We start from the raw sequence: 19,313 nt of genomic DNA, 5'->3' as shown, positions 1-19,313 counted from the left end.
TCTTCATAACGCAACTCACTGGACAAGAAAGAAAAAAAAATAGACAGTCGTCACTGCTCGGTCCGCCAAAGAATAGGCAGTACGACTGACTATTTATGCGGTAGATACATGAAACGTTCGTGATCAGACGTGACTTTCTTCATTGGTGGAACAATGGATGGCATCATTCTTGTTTGATTCGAATCGTTCTTCGGACTTGGTGGCACAATTATATTTTAATATATATGAGACAAGTTCGCAGGAGATGGTCCTTGCCAAGCAGCCAGAATGAAATAATCTCCTTTCAACAGTGCAGGGAGTTAACTAAGCAGGCTAAAAATGTGGGGCAATTAAATTAGTTAATTGATTGCATTAATACATGTATTATTCCCCAGGCCAGAGCATCAAGTCAGTTAATAATGAAGAAGGCGATTCTGCTGTCTTTTATTTTATTACTTTTTTTTTAACCGACCCTCCGCATTCTCCGGCGGGGTATTCAACCCCAGATTATTACAGACTCTGCAGCCCCATGGCTAGCAACGAAGTGGTTGCTTAATTCATCAGATACAATTCTTCAATCTGAAATTGATCTTCCACCAGTTATCGATGGATGGACCTGCTGATCGGTTCTGGGCATGGAGAGAGACTGGTTATATATGTAAGGTAGCCTGGGTGATCGTGCACAATGTACTGTAGAGACCTGAGCTTGTCCAGCTTGAATGAAGGAAGATGCGCTCTTCCTTCCAATCGAGCATGTTATTACTCGCAATCCTCGCAGTCCTCAATGGCTTTGTCTCCGCGGACACGTACACCAACCCGCTGAAGGCCAGCGATGGCAGTGACCCGTTCATGGTCTACACGGGAGGATATTATTACCTCACGACGACCACCTGGACTGATATCCGGATCACGCGGGCCACCACGCTGGAAGGGTTAAAGACCGGAGAGGCGTTGACGGTGTGGACCGACACCACCTCGTCGAGATGCTGTAATGTCTGGGCGCCGGAAATTCACCAGATCGATGGCACGTAAGTCAAGTCATTTTGGCTTTTTTTCTTTCCGCATGAATGCACTCACTCAGCCTGGTCGGTCTGGCAGGTGGTATATCTACTACACCGCAGGCAGCTCGGTCACTCTCGACAACCAACGGCCTCATGTGCTGAAAGGTATGGTATCTACCCACCGATCATTTATTTTCAACAGATTTGGTAGCTCAACCAGATGCTTTCAGGTCCAACGGACAGCCCCTGGGGCTCATACTCCTACCTGGGACAATTGTCCGACAGCTGGGGCATTGACGGTACGGTTCTCGCCATCCGCGACCAAAACTACTTCGTCTGGTCCTGTATTGCCGACGATCTCCAGAGCCTCTGCATTGCCACTCTGGAGAGCCCCTCGAGCATTGGCACCGCCCATACGCTCTCCGAGCCGACCGAACCCTGGGAGACGGTCGGCTTGCCCGTGAATGAGGGCCCGGCGCCTCTATACCATGACGGAAGAACGTGGCTCACGTATTCTGCCTCCTACTGCTGGACGGCCAATTATTCGCTCGGACTGCTGACGTACGATGGCTCGGGCGATCCCCTTGACTCGCGTTCATGGACCAAATCGTCCCGGCCCGTGTTCAGCTCCGCCAACGGCAACTACGGCACCGGTCATAACGGGTGAGAAATGAATGAATGACATCTGCGATACTCCTCCGACATGGTGAACTGATTTTTGTTTTTGTTTTTAGATTCTTCCTCAGTCCCGACGGGACTCAAGTATGGAACGTCTTCCACGCAGATGCCAATCCCAACGGCGCATGCGACGGCACCCGCTACACGATGGCTCTCGTGGTGGACTGGGACTCGGACGGCAGTCCCAACTTCGGAACGGCGCCGGCATTGTCGACCGTTCTGGAGGGACCATCTGGAGAATGATCTTTTCTTTCACCAGCATGCTGAATACATATGATGCTCAGGATCGAATCTGGCTCTTGAGAACGACGTGGAGGCGCTGCTGGCATTAGTACTTACGCATCGTCGATTAGAACTTAACAATGCGAGTCTTTTACATACATAATGTGACGGCTCAGTCAAAAACGAAATAAATCCATATTTGGTAGCCTATTTTACAAGAATTCGAAGCTGAGGAAGGAAATTGAAATCAGGACTGTGGGCGAGGGATGTGATATATCGAAGCGAGAGCGACCCGGCCCTTTCCTAATTCGGAAATATCACGTGATCAAGAGTCACCTGTCCAGACTTCTGAGCCGCGCCGTCACACATACCTCATGCAATGAATGGATCACCCTAATTAAGAGCAAAAGTAGAACAAAGACAGTACAGTATCATCGTGATTGGTTTTTACCCAAGTTATATAACTCCTCATTATTATTTTATTATTATTATTATTTTTGAGAGAAAACTTCTCATGTGGATAATTGGATAATATCAGATATGAGACTTAGACGAGAGTCAATTTCACTTTTGTATATAAGATAGATATACCATCTACTCTTAAAAGTAATAATAATCATAATACTTGGAAGATTTAGTTTTAGTAGTAAAATATATATAAAAAGGTAAATCCCTAAAATGAATATACTTATAGGAAAGCCATTAATTTTTTTTAATAGAAGAAACCTATCTTTTTCCCCCTTCTACTCGACGACCTCGACGAGAACAAGTATATTAATTAATAGGAATGACTGTTGCACTAAGTATTCGCATGAAGTCATCCACAGTATGATTGATATGACTACTATTCAGTATTATTGCCATTCCCTAATCGAAAAAAAAGCGCTCGAAGCTCAAGTTTTTGGGTGATCCGGAATTTCCCATATCTCGCCCTAGAACAGAGATCCCCATCCAACGGAGCCCACAGATATTAAAGCCATCCATCGCAATTTCAGCGCTGGAGGGGAAAAAAAAAAGAGGCTTGTGGAAACATTTGGCACGCCGGTCCGATGCGATCAAGTACCAAGATCTTAGTAGTGGACATTGGATGGAATCCGGCGATCCAATTTAATTAAAAAAAATAGATAAATAAGAAGGCTCAACTGAGACATTTGCCATCTCCCCATCATCAAACAAGGGTACGGAGAGTGCTCTATATTTGATGAATGGCGTGCGATAAAAGGGGTACTATGTATATGACCAACAAAGGGCGGCCAAGGCTTGAGTATGTACCTAAGGGAATGACGGACTGCCATGCTTGCCACGTATAGAGCAGAAATCCACTTGACTAATTTTCTAACAGTATCAGATGCCAAGTGTTATCTCATCATCCATGTAGACGCGTGACTGTTTAGTGCGCGCCCTCTTTTGGCAAAATATCAGGTTTCGAAGTTGAAAGCATACAACATCTGGATGAAAACAAATCAGACCATCTTCTTCTGGGTCTACTGGAATAGTCCTTACACTGGATTTTTGAGATGCCAAGGATTAGGTGGAAAATCATATTGGACTACGTAATCATGCCTAGGTCGGCCCACATCCAGAGAACCATTGTTTCTCTAGACGCCGCTTTGAAACAGACTTGGATGGAATCCTAAACATCTAATTAGGCGCAATAAACATGAAACCATCTGTAGTCCAATCATGCCATCCCTCCCTTACCTTAGTATACATTGATCAAACCTCTGTTTCATCTATATTGCAAGCCCCATCTACGGTCTGCACATGATCGGTGAGAGATTCTCCTCTGCCTTTTCAGAGGTGGATTAATTCTGGCCTTGAATTAGCTCTCGATGTTTGCTCCACTGTCCAGACCCTTTCAACGGTCATTAATTACGATGAAAGCGCCGATAGAAAAGGAGGGCTTTCTACCACCTCACCCCCTCTTGTCTTTCACCTTCAACAGCAAGCAACTTCCTTCTCTTGTCTGGTTTTTATCCCACTTTCGTTTCCCTACCAACCCGCTTCATTGATTGAAGCCTTTCACATTCATTCCTTCGTTGCGCCGGGCCGCTCTTTTTACCACCTCCGTTTCGATTCGATCCTGTCTGTCTATAGTACAATCACCATGCCTCGCTTCCAGTCCGCTTCCCTCTTGACGGCTCTATTCCTGTCCGCCACGCGTGTCGCCGGCCACGGCCATGTCACCAACATCGTCGTCAATGGCGTCTCGTACGAGGGTTTCGATATCAACACCTTCCCCTATATGTCTGACCCCCCGGTAGTCGCTGCCTGGACGACCCCCAATACCGGCAATGGCTTTATCGCCCCGGACGCATACGGAACGGCGGATATAATCTGCCATGAAAACGCCACCAATGCGAAAGGCCACGTCGTCGTTGCTGCGGGAGACAAGATCAACATTCAATGGACCGCTTGGCCGGACAGCCACCACGGCCCGGTCATCAACTACCTGGCCAACTGTGGCGACAGCTGCGAGACGGTCGACAAGACCACCCTCAAGTTCTTCAAGATCGACGGCGTCGGTCTTGTGGACGACACCACTGTGCCGGGCACCTGGGGCGCCGACCAGCTGATCAGCAACAACAACAGCTGGCTGGTCGAGATCCCCCCGACCCTTGCGCCGGGGAACTACGTCCTGCGCCACGAGATCATCGCCCTCCACAGCGCCGGCTCGGAAAACGGCGCTCAGAACTACCCGCAATGCTTCAACCTCCAGGTGACCGGCACGGGCACGGAGTCGCCCACCGGCGTTGTCGGCACGGAGCTCTACAGCGAGACCGACGCGGGCATCCTCGTCAACATCTACCAGTCGCTCTCTACGTACGAGATTCCCGGTCCGACCCTGATCAGCGGCGCCGTCTCCATCAGCCAGTCCACCTCTGCGATCACTGCTTCCGGAAGCGCTGTCACTGGCTCTGCCACCGCTATCGCTACGCCTATCGCTGCCTCAACTACTTCCGCTGCCGCTGCTGTTTCTTTCTCTGCTGCGGCTTCTTCTGCTGCCACTGCGTCCGTCCCAGCTGCGGGATCGTCTCAGGTCACCACCGGCGCTGTTTCGTTATCGACTGTGGTCGCTCGACCGGCCACTACGTTGACGACTGTCACCTCACCTGCGGTCATCACCAGCGCTCCTGCTACTATTTCTGCGGCTTCCGGTTCTGATGGCTCCGTCCAGTCCCTCTACGGGCAGTGCGGTGGCATCAACTGGACCGGTCCGACCGCCTGCGCCAGCGGCTCCAGCTGCACCTCCTGGAACCCTTACTACTACCAGTGTGTGGCTACTGCAGCCTAAGCTCGACTCGCTTATTCTGTAAACACGTGGCTGTTGTGCGAGATCCTGTAAGCAAAATCCTTGCAGGAGTGGGATGGGAGCAGTGGAGAACAACTGCAGTGCCTGTTTTTCTTTTTTTGGAAAGACTTGCTGTATATATACTGAAGTATATTTTATCTAGTTACACATAATTTGTGTTTTTAAAATCCGATTCGTCTCTCGATCTCTATCGACTGAGATTCGCTGATGGGTTATCTGCGGCCTAGGGTTAAGACAGCCTTATTAGTCCACAGAGCTGCACCTCCACATGCCTAGCTCTTGTGAACTCATTCCTTCCATTTTATAATGCCTCCAGCACATGCTGAATGACATGAGCAATGGACTTCAATAATATCCAGCCTTCTGTGATCACCTTTAATCAGAGGCTCTTTAGCTCGCAATTTTCAGTAATATTCCTTGTGGACATTTGCAGCAGAACATGTGTTATAAAAGTGGTACGTCAATCTTGAACAATGTAATGGATCTATTCACTGACGTTTCTCGGATAAGCAGCATCATGACCATGGCCCAGTCAAACCCGCACCTCCAGAATGTGAGACAAACATCCCTATCTGCGAATCAACTGCCTATAGGTGATTGAAGAGGCATGGGTTATGCAACCGTGGTATTGTACCACAGTTCTATGGGACCATGGAGAGGCTTGATTTGCGGCTCTTCCAGCCTCATCTGAAGATGTTTCTTAATCCTAATGCAGTTTTTTTTTTTTGGAGTATATACCTAATATGGAAATGCTCCATCCGCAGAACTATACGAGGAAGAGGATGGAGAATTTAATGCATAGTATCTGAGAGATTCACAGAGCATTGGTACTGCATTGTGATACTAAGCCGAGAAATATGATGGTTGTCAGAGATGACCCAGAAAGGGTAGTCTGGCTCGACTTTGACAGAGCTCAAACCTATCATACAGATAGGCTTACCGAGAGACAGCAAAGGTTTATTGAGGATAAAGAGCTGATGGTAACTCAATTCACAGAACTACTAGTGAGTGACTGACTACTGAGAATAGGAATCTAGGTCATTGTCGGTTGCTGGCTAACATCAAAAATGCGTGTTCTAATAGGAAGCTGATCATGCACAAGGTGAAATAAATGAGACCTACCTTTATTACTGCTCCTAATAGACTCATTCTATGTCTGAGTAATTAAATTGGGTCAGCTACAATTACCACTCAATCCCAATAAGAGTCAGGCGAGGAATCAAGAAGTTTGCAAAACCATGAGAGCGTCTAAGGAACCGGCAGCTGGGGAGACAAGTAATGTGTTGGGAGCTCCAGAGGAAACGCAAACCCTTGATGAAAGTAAACTGTTCCAAGATGCCAGGCAGAACAGACCTCAGCAAGGAGGCTATTTTGAATCCGGGAAGGAGCCGGCCCATGGTGAGCCAAGATCAACGCAGAAGGCTACAAATCGGGTTCGTGATCAGGTACTTTTGAAAAGGAAGTGCGAATGCAGTTGAGTTTATCGCTATTCATGGCCAATTGACAGTCCTTGATCAACTGGTCCAACACAGCATTTGTAGGCTCGGAGGGCTCCGAGTACTCCATTTTAGGAAGGCCTTAAATGCAGTTGCCTGATGCTGTGATTCGACAATACTGTGAGGCATTTCTGGCACCCAGTCGGCCAGCATATACCCGGAACAGCTTCCAGGTGGGAGACTTGAGCTGTATATTGAGTTATAGAAGAACCTGTTCTAGATTATTCCCGTCTTCTTCCCTTGGGAAATTCCCATTATTAATCACGTGATCATAATTTTTCCTAAAATTCCTAGAAATAGCTTAATCTAATACTAAAAATCACTATATACTAGTCTATTTTAGGTATAGCTTCATTAAGCTAGGCTTAAATAGGAATAGCTAGGGAATGGGAATTTCCCTTTTATTAATAAGATAGGGATGGGAATTTCCCATCCTAGAAAAGGGAAGGGATAGGGATAGATATATAGTGATTTTAGGGAATGGGATAATCCCATCCCTATCCCATTTTATGGGAATCCCATCCCTATCCCATTTTATGGGAATCCCATCCCGCAAAGTCTTGGCATCCCATGGGAGGGGACAAGACCCCCCTAGGGATCCCGATTTCCCATCCCGCGGTCAGCCTATCATACCCTCTATAAATACAGGAGAAAAGGATCAAGAAAAAGAATAGTAAAGCGATCATATGTCCTTTTATCCTATTTGAGGCCCTGTGTTCTCAGTCATAGTGCCTGCAGCCCCGCCCCAAATCACCTTGCTCACTCCCTAACCCTCATGTTTCCAAGGCATCACCTTGCTCACCTGTGCTCGCCTACACTCACCCATTGCTCGCGCGACTACTACACTTGAAGCAGCGATGAATTCAGGGCGGTACCGACAGTTGACCGCGCTTATTAGTGTGGCTTAAGTACGGCTGAGCGGACGAGAAGCCCTGTTTTCCACACCCTATGGTCGCATGTACTAGCTTCCTATTCAACTTTGAATTATATTGGGATGGTTTAGGTATCGGATGCGCCAAGACGGACTCTTTCTGTTTCCGTTTATACGGGTAGAGATCATAATAGCACAGAGACAGACGATAAGCCATGCAGGTGACTTAGCACTATAACGACAGAAATACTTGTCGATTTCCTCGCCCATTCCAGTGGCATGCAAGATTTCTGCGTCGCATGATGTGTTACCGAAATGGTTGCATCCGGGAGTGCTTCGGTAGAGTTGTTATGTGGGGAAAAAGACACCACGCCATCCTGTAAGAGGAACTTCTAGATCACCGAAGGAAACCTGCTATATTTTTTGATCTTGTAGGTATGCTGGCGGCCCTGTAGGGAGCCGGATTAAAGTCAGGTATATCGGTCAAAAGAGGTAAGGGAATACAAGTTTGAAACAGATACACAAACAGGGATTTCCTTCAACGAGATCCGGATCTCCAAACGCAATATGGACAGGGCTTGGTAGCGTCATGTCCACGCATCGTCCTCGTCCATCTTGGAGCTAAGCAACCAGTAGGGGAATTCCCCTCTGTGATTCTGTAAATCTTCGTCTTTGAGACGTAGATTCATCGCGAACAGTCCGTCACTCGACGCCGGGGGTTGCCTTGCATCGCAAAAAATTCGCAAGTCATCTTGAAATCGTCGTCCTTGACTTGTTCGAGAGTGTGCACGTCGGCCCAGTGGCGGTGCCTCTGGACTTTCTGGCGTTTTGAGGATGGTTGATAGCTGATGGAGTGCGTATGTCAATTTTACTCGATATACCTGGGAAATACCGATACAATAGATTCCAACAGGTGGCCACTCTTCAACTAGCATAAACTTAGCAATTTACCTCCCGAGATGATGAAAGAGAAATAAGCTTACCTGGAGGGGATGCGTTGACCGGGGTGCCATTTAAAAGGGAATTATATGGGCACGGTCTGTATAATCGGTTAGGCTGTTCTTGTCGCTCTCTGCCGCTTCCTGGACATATTTATTTGACGTCAACAGCGCCTGTCACAATGCATTTGTAGCCGTCGCGAATAAGACACTTCTTCTCCAATTTGCTCCAGATTCACCAAGAAGTTGGTGTCATGGCACCTCTTTTTGGCCGAGTCTGCAACAGTCCGCCATCTACCTGCTGATCTCACCTTGACCTATACCACATGCTTTTCACCTGAGGCGCGTCATACCGTACAAGACCTCCAGGAGTGACTTTTTTGTCCCTTGCTTGGGATATACCATGGAATCGGAAGCGACTCGACGACCTCAGAGAAAGATCGACGACGTACTGGAGCCAAGTCTTCCTGAGAGTAATAACTGTGCGAGCAACAAGAAGTCGACTGAGCTCATGCAATCAAGGTTGCTTTCCTTTTTCATCCAGTTCTTTTTTTTTGTCACGATTGATGGCCTGAATTCTCGCTGGCATGCTCGCAACCAGAAACTGCTTCACACGCCTGGTCAATCGAAAAATAAGGCAATCACGTCAATTTGAGTTATCTCCCCACCGGGTTCTGGAGTCCGAAGTATACTTACTATAGGTCAGGGATTCCGGGAATGTTAGTGGTGGCTGTACAGTACATACCAATCGAATTGTCACTACCTAGGTACTTAGGACTTCGTCTTTCCGGGCATATCGCCTGCATGTGGGCTCATTGTTGCATAATTCCTGACACAATTACGTCGGAGTGGTAGGTAGACTTGATGAGTTGTACAGTATGTACAGTACATACATGTAGGTTTCAGGTAGATAACTCTGTTTCATTGGCTTTGATGATCTTGGCAGACGAAGTCAGGCATTGCCTAGCAAGAATCTCGAACAATCTCAACGTCAATGTATCCGAGAGCAGAAAGCGACAGCGCTTTCTGACATGGTATCGACAAGAACCAGCTGTGAATCGAGAACAGCTGATATGCCTGATCAGCAAGTCGATGACGTAACAGCTACAGCAGAGCCATCACAATGATTCGTCCAGTTAGGAACATTCCTGCGCCGGGTTGATCAGTCGATCGATCGGTGGCAGTGCTTGCTTGCTGCTTGTTTGTTCGCTGCGGGGAAAGATCCGCTGCGCGTCACGTGACGCATTCTCGAAGCGCCTCGAAGGCTCCGCTCGGATGCGTCATGCAGCGCTAATCATCGAGCATACCATATGGTAGTATATTGCGTTTTGCTTCTGATGATCCATGCTGGATCCCTCTCGACGTTTGCGGACAGCTCCCGATGTTGCGAGCACCCTTCAGACTCTTCGACCAACGTCGCCACGACGGAGCTCCCATCCGAACCATGGCAACTTCTCGAATGTCGACCTGGGGTATATTAACCCCTACCAGCCTGGCCTTGGATCGCAGATCAGATCAGCAGAAATCAGAGATCACAACAGACGAGACATAACACGAGACATAACGACGTGAAAACCTCTTAACACCTCGCTCACGCTATCACGCTTATCACGCTATCATCGCTCGCAAAGTTGTCGCCTTCAAAGTTGTCGCGCTCAAAGTTCTCCGCTTCACCCTCACAACCGACCACAATGTCTCTCTTCCCACGCGCTGGTGACTTCGCTCCTCTCTTCCGCCTCCTCGACGACTACGACCTGCACCGGTCGACCCGCGGCGACACCTCGATCCGCAGCTGGGCGCCGCGCTTCGACGTGCGCGAGACGAAGGACGCCTACCTGCTCGACGGCGAGCTGCCCGGCGTCAACCAGAAGGACATCGACATTGAGTTCTCGGACCCGCAGACGCTGGTGATCAAGGGCCGCATCCAGCGCGAATACACGTCGCCTGAAGGCGGCGAGACGACGACTTCCGACGTCCAGAAGACTGACAAGGCTGGCCACCGGTTCTGGGTGCAGGAGCGCTCCATCGGCGAATTCCACCGCTCCTTCAACTTCCCTGCTCGCGTTGACCAGGACAATGTCAAGGCTAGCCTGAAGAATGGTATCTTGTCGGTGGTCGTGCCCAAGGCGGCGCCTCCAACCGGCCGGAAGATCATGATCGAGTAAATCAACAACCTCTCGACATTCAACCTCTCTTGATAGACGTGACGATTGATTGATTTTCTTCTACCGCCGCCGACGATGACGACTCTCTTTCGAAATTTGCATTCACATTTTTTTTTCTTCTTTCATTTTGTTCATGAGCATATGATGGTGTTCTGTTCTACTATTCGGTTGTTTTTTGTACTGTACACTCCTTTGCATGGCATGATCGGGATGGATTAATGACTGTACTGATATTGTATACTGTACGATAACGACTTAATGAAAATGAATAATGACACATTATTCACTTAAAACATTTCCATCTTCTTTGCATTGTCGTATATTTGTAGAGTGATCAGTAAATCTGATGCATATATAATCGATCAAAGCTGCAGCTTATAAAGCACTGTCATCTGTCATCTGCCTGCCCATCTATATCGTTCTCTTCTCCAACGGAGTCGGCTTGACCATCTTTTTCGGATGTTGGCGCCGTCCACCCCGTCCCTGCCTGGACAACCGCCATGACGATGGTCAAGGCAAATGCCGTCAGGAACAGCGTCTTGGTCGCGCTCTCGTACGCCTCGACGGCAACCTCCTTCTCGAACCCCGTCAGACGGCCCACCAACGCCGGACTGCCGAGCAGTTGTCGAATCAGCAATTCCACATCATTTTCATGACCATGACCTGCGAACCCGGTCTCCAACCGCCGCTTCAGCACCCGCGAGAAGATCCCCCCGCCGATGGCCGAGCCGAAACTGCCCGCGAACCCCCGGGACATGGCCACGAGGGAGGTGACGATGAAATGGGTCTGGGGCACGGTCAGATGCAGGACGTGCGAGAGGCTGTAAATCAGAAGGGCGCCGGCGCAGAAGCCGTTGAAGAACACCCCGCACACGTACGCGACGACGCTGGATGTCGGGGTCGAGAGGCATGCGATCAGCAGGACAGAAGTACTGAACAGGATGAATATGGTCAGGCAGGAGCTGGATCAGTCAGTCAGTAATCGACTAGGGGAGACTGGGGGATGCGTTTCCTACGTGTAATAACTGCTCGCCTTGCGGATATGCACCCATCCGACCAGGAGCCCGCCCAGCGCGAATCCAGCGTTGGTCGGCACGAGGATCAACCCTGCCGAAGCCGGGGACCAGCTCCGGACGGCGATCGCGCAGACAGGCGTGTAGAAGAGGATCGCCCAGCGGGCCATCATGAGCCCCATGCCGGCGACGCAGGTCAGCAACACGCCGCGCGACCGCAGCACGCTGAACGGGATGATTGGCTCAGCTGTGCGAGATGAGGCCTCAACCGCAAGAAAGGCGCCAAAGAGGAGGATCGAGAGGAGGATCAGGAAGATGGAGATCTCTGTCGAGGCGAGACCGTAGAAGAAGAGGACGTTGGCGCTGGTCTAGACGTGGAACAATTAGCCTGGAACAAGGAGATGTAAACAGAAGAAAGCAAGGTAATGCCATTCTCATTCCCCGCTTGCAGCAGACTTACCAATGTCAACACCCCCAGATAGTCGATCCGAGCCAGTTTCTGCCGGAAAGAATGTCCTTCACGGGGTGATTTTTTCGGGTGATCCGGTATGGCCAGGAAGATCAATGGCCCTGCCACGAGCGCGAGTGGTGCTTGGAGGTAATAGATCAGTCGCTAAGTAGCAGTCAACACCAGTTCCATATATAAATATATGGTAAGATAGAAGGTATGTTCCTACCCATCCAAACTGCGGAGTCACCGCGCCCGCCAGAACCGCTCCCGTAGCCAGTCCGGTCATATATCCGGCAGCGTTCAATCCTAAGAAGAGCCCCCGTCGCTTCTTGCTACACAGCATCAGCACCAAGATGACGGTTGTCGAGGAGATTCCGGCGCTGCCGCACCCGGTGACGACGCGACCCAGCAGGAAGACAGGTAGTGTGGGAGCGGTGGCAGTGATGAACAGTCCAGCAGACAAGATGATGCTCGTCAGGAGAAGAAAGGTCTGCGGGGAGAAGATCTGGGAGAGCCGGCCACTGAGAGGGGTGCGACTGGACATGGGGATCTATATGTGCATATAGATCATAAAACAGCCCAATCAGAATGGTATCACTTAGGTGTTTTGGTCGCTGTATACCTGGAGAGTTCGACATGTTTGATATCCCACAAGGTGGGAGGTGACGTCTAAGGCCAGCGCTAGCCCTGACCCTAGGCCCTAAGCCCTGAGTCAGTCTGCCAAGGTGGAGCAGTAATGCATCTTAGGTAACTTATGACTTTTAGCTTATAGAGAAAGTCTGGATTATTGCCAGCCTTAATGTATATCTCTAACAGGATCCATTCTAGAAAGAGCAGCCTAATTAGAAAAACCTAAGAGGGCCTACAGGCATCTGCAATGAAGCTGTTGATCCCACTTTCTGAGGCATCAGTGATTGTTTTGATGACAGACAATTCTTAAGAATTTGTATAAGTCTCTATCTTTATCAGTCAATGACAGGCAAGGTAACGAATACAGCCACTAACAAATATCATATTGCCGTCTCATCGTTCCAACGAAGGTCAGGAACGCGCCAGTCGCATGCACAATCCATCGATCACAAATCATTTCGATCCTGTTCCTGCTGCAACAGCAGCTACCAACTCCTCCACCTCCTTCATCGCCCGCGCATTATTCTCTCCCACATCCAGCGCGACCAGGAACCTGCTAACGCAGTTATACGCCGCGATGGCAGCGGTCAACTCGACGATTTCGCGGTGCGAAAAGAGTCCGCGCAACAGATCGAACACCCGCTCCTCCACCTTCACCGCGCGCGTCATCTGGTCTGTATAAAGCAGAACTGCCCACTGGCGGTCTGTCAGGGGGGAATCGGACGGGCGCTGAGGGAGATCGTCATCAGCACCGGTACTACCATCTCCTTGCTGCGCAGATTGTTCAAACAGATAAGGCATCTTTTTAGCTGCCTCCAACTGCCCTCCCTCCACCCCCGCCCTCAGCGCCAGCGGCGCATGCGCATTCCACTCGTACACCGCGTCGTTGAGCACCGCCACCCGACACACCGCCAGCTCGAGCAGGCCGGCGTCCAGCACCGTGCGCGAGCGGATCGCGCCGAGAAAGCTGTTCCATCCGTCTGCGACAGCGGGGGAGTGGAGGAGCGCCAGGTCTAGTGGGATTAGGGGCCGGGGGTGCCGGCGGGCGGCGATGCGGTTGTAGATTTCTGCTACTTCTGCCGTTGTGTTGTCACCGTCCTCGTTGGAGGGTGGGGTGGAGGGGGCGTAGGGAATGCGCATGTTGATGTTGATTTTCCTCTTTTTTCTTCTCTGCCCTTTTTTTGTTGTTGTTTTGTCTGGCTTTTATAAAATTGTACCATAGAAAAAATGTATATGCACCTAGGCAGTGAGGATAAATATGAATCTGAAGTGTATGCCGTATGCCGTATGATGCGTGATGCGAATGTGATGTCGAGATGGTGCAGTCTGAAAGAGTAATTGACTGATTGGTTGGTTGACTGATTGATTAATATATCAAGTATGGAAGAGTTGAGAAGCTGTAGACCTTAGGTATATCACCCGTGTTGCAAGAATTGGGAAGGAGGGTAGAAATAGAAGAGGAAGAAGAAGACGGCGGGGCCAGGTCAGTATTAAATACCACAGCAGCCAGCGAACAGACGGGTACGTCAATTGTATAATAATAGTGAAAACGGGCATTTATTTCTGGACAATTTATTATTTTCTTTCATTGTCTTTTTTCAATGGACAATTCGTCGGATTTCTTAGCAGGTACTCCGTATACTCCGTGATTCGTGCCGATTTATGTACAGTATTTACTTGGTCGGTGACGTCGATTCGCTCAAAATGCACATGCTCATGCTCATGCTACCTAATCGATCAATCCAGCTGCAATGCAATGCAAGCAATACCGTACATACACGCTGAAAAGAAAAATAAAATACAATGTACACTCGCAAAATAAAAACGCCTGTCCTGTCATGTAAGAAAACAATGTAGTTCCCGATTCCACTCCCAGCCCTGGCGAGGTATCACCAGACATATGCCATATTTAGGTCATCATGCTGCCTGCGCGACTACAGCCGCGACGCAGCAAACGTCTGGATAGACTTCGAGCCCAACGAAATGTTGAACTCCAGCTCCAGCTCGGCTTTGGGGTCGCCCTCGCGCGGCGCAAAGTGCACGACCAGGCCGTCCTTGACGGCGAAGACGGCGTCCGTCTTGAGGTGGGGGTCGTCGTCGGGGTAGAGCTGGGTGATGACGGTGTGGTAGTCGGGGTGGGTGACCTGTCAGCAGTATCCGTCAGTTATCTATCCTATTTTGTTTTTCTCTTCGTCGTGGTGGTCTACCATCAAGTGGATGTGCGCCGGGCGCATCGGAGAGCGGTCCATCAGCTGCAGCAGCTGCCAGGCAGGGCCTAGAACATGTCAGATATAATTCAGATACAGATCTTCTGGTTTCGACCATACCATCCCTCGGCAGCGAGTACGCCGTCGGCCGCAGGCAGTAGAAGTTGTAGTAGCCGTTCTCGTCCGTGCGGAACTTCCCGCGCAGGTTGTTGGGCACCTGGTTCTCCGGGTCCTGGAAGTCGTACTTGCCGTTGGACGACGCCTCCCAGATGTCAACGACCGCGTTGGCGATGGGCTTCTTCGTTTCGAGGTCCGTCACCCGCCCGTGCATCCACGTGACCTTACCCTCGTGCGGGCTCAGCACGATCGTGTCGCCGTTCTCGCGGAATGGCGTGTTGGGGCTCCAGAAGGGGCCCAGGATGGAGCTCGTCGTGGGCGCGTCTTCGGACTTGAGGGCCAGCTTGTGCGAGATTTCATCGACGAGACTGGACGTCATGTCAGGAGTACAGAAAATGATGACAGGTTGCAGTTACTTACGACTCCAATCCCAGAATATCCGAGATCCGCTGTCCCTCATTCCGGATCGGGCTGCTGGCCTGGCCGATCGAGTTGACGAACTTGACGCCCTCGAACCACTCGTCCCAGGTCAGGTCGACCTCGCGCGCAAAGTCGTGCAGATGGCGGATCAGCGAGCTCAGGATCTGGCGGGCGCGTGCGGGCGTCTTGGGGCCCATGGCGTTGATGACCGCGGGCGTCAGGGTGGGATCGTAGCCATTGGCATCGCCCAGGTTGGACACCTTGGCGGCGGAGGCGGCGGAGTCAACGTTGGCAGACATGGTGACAAGAAAGAAGACTGATCAGAAAGAGGTAGCAAGGTGAGTGAGGATTCTGATGGTGATAGTGGTGTGGTGGTGATGGCATGGATGGACATTGAGGGTGCTATATATATTTCGTGTCTGTCCTCTCGTATATTCTTCTATCACCATTCTTCACTTGATTGCAGCTCCCTGCCAACCCCGGCAGATCGATCGGCTGTTTGCGGGCAGCCTGATTGCTCGAGCAGCGGAAATCCATTTTGCCCGCTTGCCAATCAGCGCGCCGGCAATGCCTCCCCGCGGTGGCTTGTTCCCCGCACTCCGGATGCTGCGCCGGTATCTAATCGCGATAACGTGATTGGCCAGGAAGACTGCACACGTGGTTGCCCGGCAGATATCCTGTTCGAGAGTCGTTCCTTCCAGCGTCGGGTTCCATCACCGGCAAGCACCACCCACTCTGCAGGGGCAGATCATGCAGTCTAGAAGAATTCTGGGAGTCTGGGTGATAGAGACGGCTGTGATAGACAAAGTATAGTAACGGTACATGCGAAGCATTTTTATTCTACCTATGCTACTGATTAACTGTTCGACTCTTCTACTGAGCACGTGATGTGGGATGCCGAATCTACGCTGCGGGGTAGCGGGATCCCGAAGCATGACCTCGAGACAGCCCATTGTGTGATCACCCTTAGTAATCAAATCGAAAAGCACAGCATTTAACTTTCCATTTTCTACGCCGAAAAATTAATTATCAATCAATGCTGTTATTGTATCATCTGGACCTCCCCGCACGCCACCTCATTGGCCGGTTGCTGATCGGCTGTTGACATCGGATCCCAGAACATAAACTTAATTCCGCCGGCATCCTGGACGGCCCCGCGATCTCATATCTACAATCAACCATGTCAATTTCATTTTGTGAATTCTCCCTGCTCTCTCTGTAGGTGTCAATTCTGCCAACATGCGCCACCATCTGATGGTGGGCACCTGGACGCCCCCAGGTCGCATCTACACCATCGAGTTCGACGATGAAGCCCTCACGCTGAAGCTGATCAAGAAGACCGACATTCCGGAAGATGAGCCCATCTCGTGGATGACCTTTGATGTGAGAAGCACGTCCTCAGTATAGGATGTCTCTCTCGCTAACGTCCTCCAGCATGCCAAGAAAAACATCTACGGCGCCGCCATGAAGAAATGGTCGAGCTTCGCCGTCCGCAGCCCGACCGAGATTGTCCATGAGGCATCGCATCCCATGGGAGGACACCGTAAGGCTGTTGAAGTCTGAAACGTGGATAGAGCTTTCTGACGTCCGGTCTAGCGCTCGCCTCCTCCGCCGACACCAACACCAGAGCCATCTTCGTCCTGGCTGCCCACAAACCCCCCTACAACGTCTATGGCAACCCCTTCTACGACTACGCCGGCTACGGCAACGTCTTCTCCGTCACCGAGACCGGCAAGATCGACCGCAACATCCAGAACTTCGAACTCGTCCCCAACTCGGGCATCCACGGCATGGTCTTCGACCCGACGGAAACCTATCTCTACTCGGCCGACCTGCGCGCCAACAAGATCTGGACGCATAAGAAGGACCCGGAGACGGGAACTCTGACGCTGGTAGACTGCATCGATGCCCCGTCGCCTGACGACCACCCGCGCTGGGTCGCCATCCACCCCAGCGGCGCCTATCTCTACGTCCTGATGGAGGCCGGCAACCGACTGGCCGTGTACGTGATCGACGAGCACCGCCATGTGCCTGTCTTCACGCGGTTGACATACCCGCTCATCCCGCCGGGGCTGCCGCCGCGCAACAAGTACCGCGCCGACGTCGTCATGGTCTCGCACAGCGGGAAGTACCTCTTCGCGACGTCGCGCTCCAACCACTTTGACGTGCACGGCTACATCAGCGCGTTCAAACTGGGGCCCGCCGGCAACATCGAGCGGCAGCTGTTCATCAACCCGACGTCGACCAGCGGCGGCCACTCCAACGCCGTCAGCCCGTGCGACTGGAGCGACGAGTGGCTCGCGCTGACGGACGACCAGGAGGGTTTCGTCGAGATCTATCGCTTCCGCGACGAGTTCCTGGCGCGCGTGGCCCGGGTCGATATCCCGGAGCCGGGATTCGGCATGAATGCAATTTGGTATGATTAGGCAGTCTAGCCAGAAGAACGCGCATTCTTATGAAAATAGAAGATGTTGTACATACGAACGACAAGCAAATAAAGAGCTTAAAAATAAAAATAAAAAAAAATTAGGAAAATCGCATATATATAGATTCAATGCAGTAGTTGAATGCAATAAACACTACAATGCTGTGGATAAACTACACATTGAACTGATAAATAATCTATAGACGCCAATCTACCATCCTGAAGATATTCTGTATGTGTATGCTGATGCTCGGACCAACTCCGAAAAAGGCAACCAGCGGAAAGCCGACGATTGGCTCCGTCTTTCCCCGCGAGTTGTCGGACGGCCAAGGGAACTTCCACGGCGGGCGCTCGGCAGTGAAGATCGGTTACATTAGCTTCAAGAATTATTAAATCGAATATTATGGATCGAATTATTCGATGAAAAATGATCTAACTGAACCAGCGTGGGGCGCAGCTCATATCCCCAGTGAACGTCAGTCAAGTCAAGTGAACCCCTCTTATGTGGGGTACTCTGGATCGTTACATCCTTCTTCCCTGCGCAGGATGTTGATGGATGTATTCATCTGCTGACTGATAGTTATATACGATCAGGATAAAGTGCTGAGGACTTGAGTCGTGTACAGCATATATACACTGCCGACATTATATTGATACCGGTCTTCTCCCACCTGCGGCACACGACACGACACGACCGGATCGAGGAAGACAAAAAGAGGTTCACATCTCATCGAGCTGCTTCTGGATAAAGCTACATTTCAACCACCATGTCTCCTGGCTTGCTGTACGTCACCATGCAGCCGCGGCCGGGCCTCTCCGCCGCCCAGTTCCACGACTGGTACAACAACGAGCATGGCCCGCTGCGTCTGCGTCTGCCATTCATCCCCACGGGCTTCCGCTACCGCGCAACGGACAGCGACGAATTCACCGAGTCGAAACCCGAATGGCTGGCCTGGTACGATGTCGCCGACTCCGCCGAGTTCACACGTCCCCCCTACACGACTCTCCGCGAGGACGCCGTCAAGACGCAGCGCGAAAAGGACACCATGGCCCAGATCGCTGTCGACCGCCGCATGTACGACTTTATCCAGGAGTGGCGTGCTGATGGATACCAGCCGCTGAACAGCATCGATGCTGCGGCGGCGGGCCACGTCCTTGTCGCAGTCAGCTTCTACCTGCAGAGTCCGGACCAGGAAGCGGAGCTGGACCGCTGGTACCGCGAGGAGCACATCAACCTGCTGTCCAAGGTGCCTGGATGGCGCCGCTCCCGCCGCTTCGTCACCTCGTCTGTAACCAACCCGAATCCGTCGGAAAAGGAGTATCTCGCCCTACACGAGTACGCCCCCCAGAACGGGCTCGGGGGCCCCGAGTTCCAAGCTGCGACCAG

General features: G+C 50.9%; 7 protein-coding genes across 7 annotated transcripts; 4 read left to right on the top strand and 3 right to left on the bottom strand.

Moving 5' to 3' along the window:
- Positions 1-3,987: 3,987 nt before the first annotated feature.
- On the top strand, positions 3,988-5,175 carry VTN77DRAFT_9871 (uncharacterized protein; the record flags this gene model as incomplete). The annotated part of the gene is made up of 1 exon (XM_069426525.1): positions 3,988-5,175. The coding sequence occupies one exon, from the start codon at positions 3,988-3,990 to the stop codon at positions 5,173-5,175; it is 1,188 nt and encodes a 395-aa protein (XP_069273597.1).
- A 1,256-nt stretch (positions 5,176-6,431) lies between these two features.
- Positions 6,432-6,775, top strand: VTN77DRAFT_9870 (uncharacterized protein; the record flags this gene model as incomplete). The annotated part of the gene is made up of 2 exons (XM_069426524.1): positions 6,432-6,638; positions 6,701-6,775. 2 exons carry the CDS (start codon positions 6,432-6,434, stop codon positions 6,773-6,775), a joined length of 282 nt encoding a protein of 93 aa, XP_069273596.1.
- A 3,414-nt stretch (positions 6,776-10,189) lies between these two features.
- VTN77DRAFT_9869 (uncharacterized protein) lies at positions 10,190-10,663 on the top strand (the record flags this gene model as incomplete). The annotated part of the gene is made up of 1 exon (XM_069426522.1): positions 10,190-10,663. The coding sequence occupies one exon, from the start codon at positions 10,190-10,192 to the stop codon at positions 10,661-10,663; it is 474 nt and encodes a 157-aa protein (XP_069273595.1).
- Positions 10,664-12,194: 1,531 nt separating this feature from the next.
- Positions 12,195-12,671, bottom strand: VTN77DRAFT_9868 (uncharacterized protein; the record flags this gene model as incomplete). Its single annotated transcript, XM_069426521.1, has 1 exon — positions 12,195-12,671. The coding sequence occupies one exon, from the start codon at positions 12,669-12,671 to the stop codon at positions 12,195-12,197; it is 477 nt and encodes a 158-aa protein (XP_069273594.1).
- Positions 12,672-13,210: 539 nt separating this feature from the next.
- On the bottom strand, positions 13,211-13,897 carry VTN77DRAFT_9867 (uncharacterized protein; the record flags this gene model as incomplete). Its single annotated transcript, XM_069426520.1, has 1 exon — positions 13,211-13,897. The coding sequence occupies one exon, from the start codon at positions 13,895-13,897 to the stop codon at positions 13,211-13,213; it is 687 nt and encodes a 228-aa protein (XP_069273593.1).
- Positions 13,898-14,691: 794 nt separating this feature from the next.
- VTN77DRAFT_9866 (uncharacterized protein) lies at positions 14,692-15,800 on the bottom strand (the record flags this gene model as incomplete). The annotated part of the gene is made up of 4 exons (XM_069426519.1): positions 14,692-14,901; positions 14,965-15,032; positions 15,085-15,449; positions 15,502-15,800. The coding sequence occupies 4 exons, from the start codon at positions 15,798-15,800 to the stop codon at positions 14,692-14,694; spliced, it is 942 nt and encodes a 313-aa protein (XP_069273592.1).
- A 940-nt stretch (positions 15,801-16,740) lies between these two features.
- On the top strand, positions 16,741-17,927 carry VTN77DRAFT_9865 (uncharacterized protein; the record flags this gene model as incomplete). The annotated part of the gene is made up of 3 exons (XM_069426518.1): positions 16,741-16,884; positions 16,936-17,044; positions 17,098-17,927. The coding sequence occupies 3 exons, from the start codon at positions 16,741-16,743 to the stop codon at positions 17,925-17,927; spliced, it is 1,083 nt and encodes a 360-aa protein (XP_069273591.1).
- Between the last annotated feature and the right edge of the window lie 1,386 nt (positions 17,928-19,313).

Source organism: Rasamsonia byssochlamydoides, assembly GCF_041956645.1.
Source record: "Rasamsonia byssochlamydoides strain NRRL 3658 unplaced genomic scaffold VTN77scaffold_97, whole genome shotgun sequence".
NCBI classification, from domain to species: Eukaryota; Fungi; Ascomycota; class Eurotiomycetes; order Eurotiales; family Trichocomaceae; genus Rasamsonia; species Rasamsonia byssochlamydoides.
Note: the sequence above shows the minus strand (reverse complement) of the source record. Positions and strands in the feature narration are given on the sequence as shown.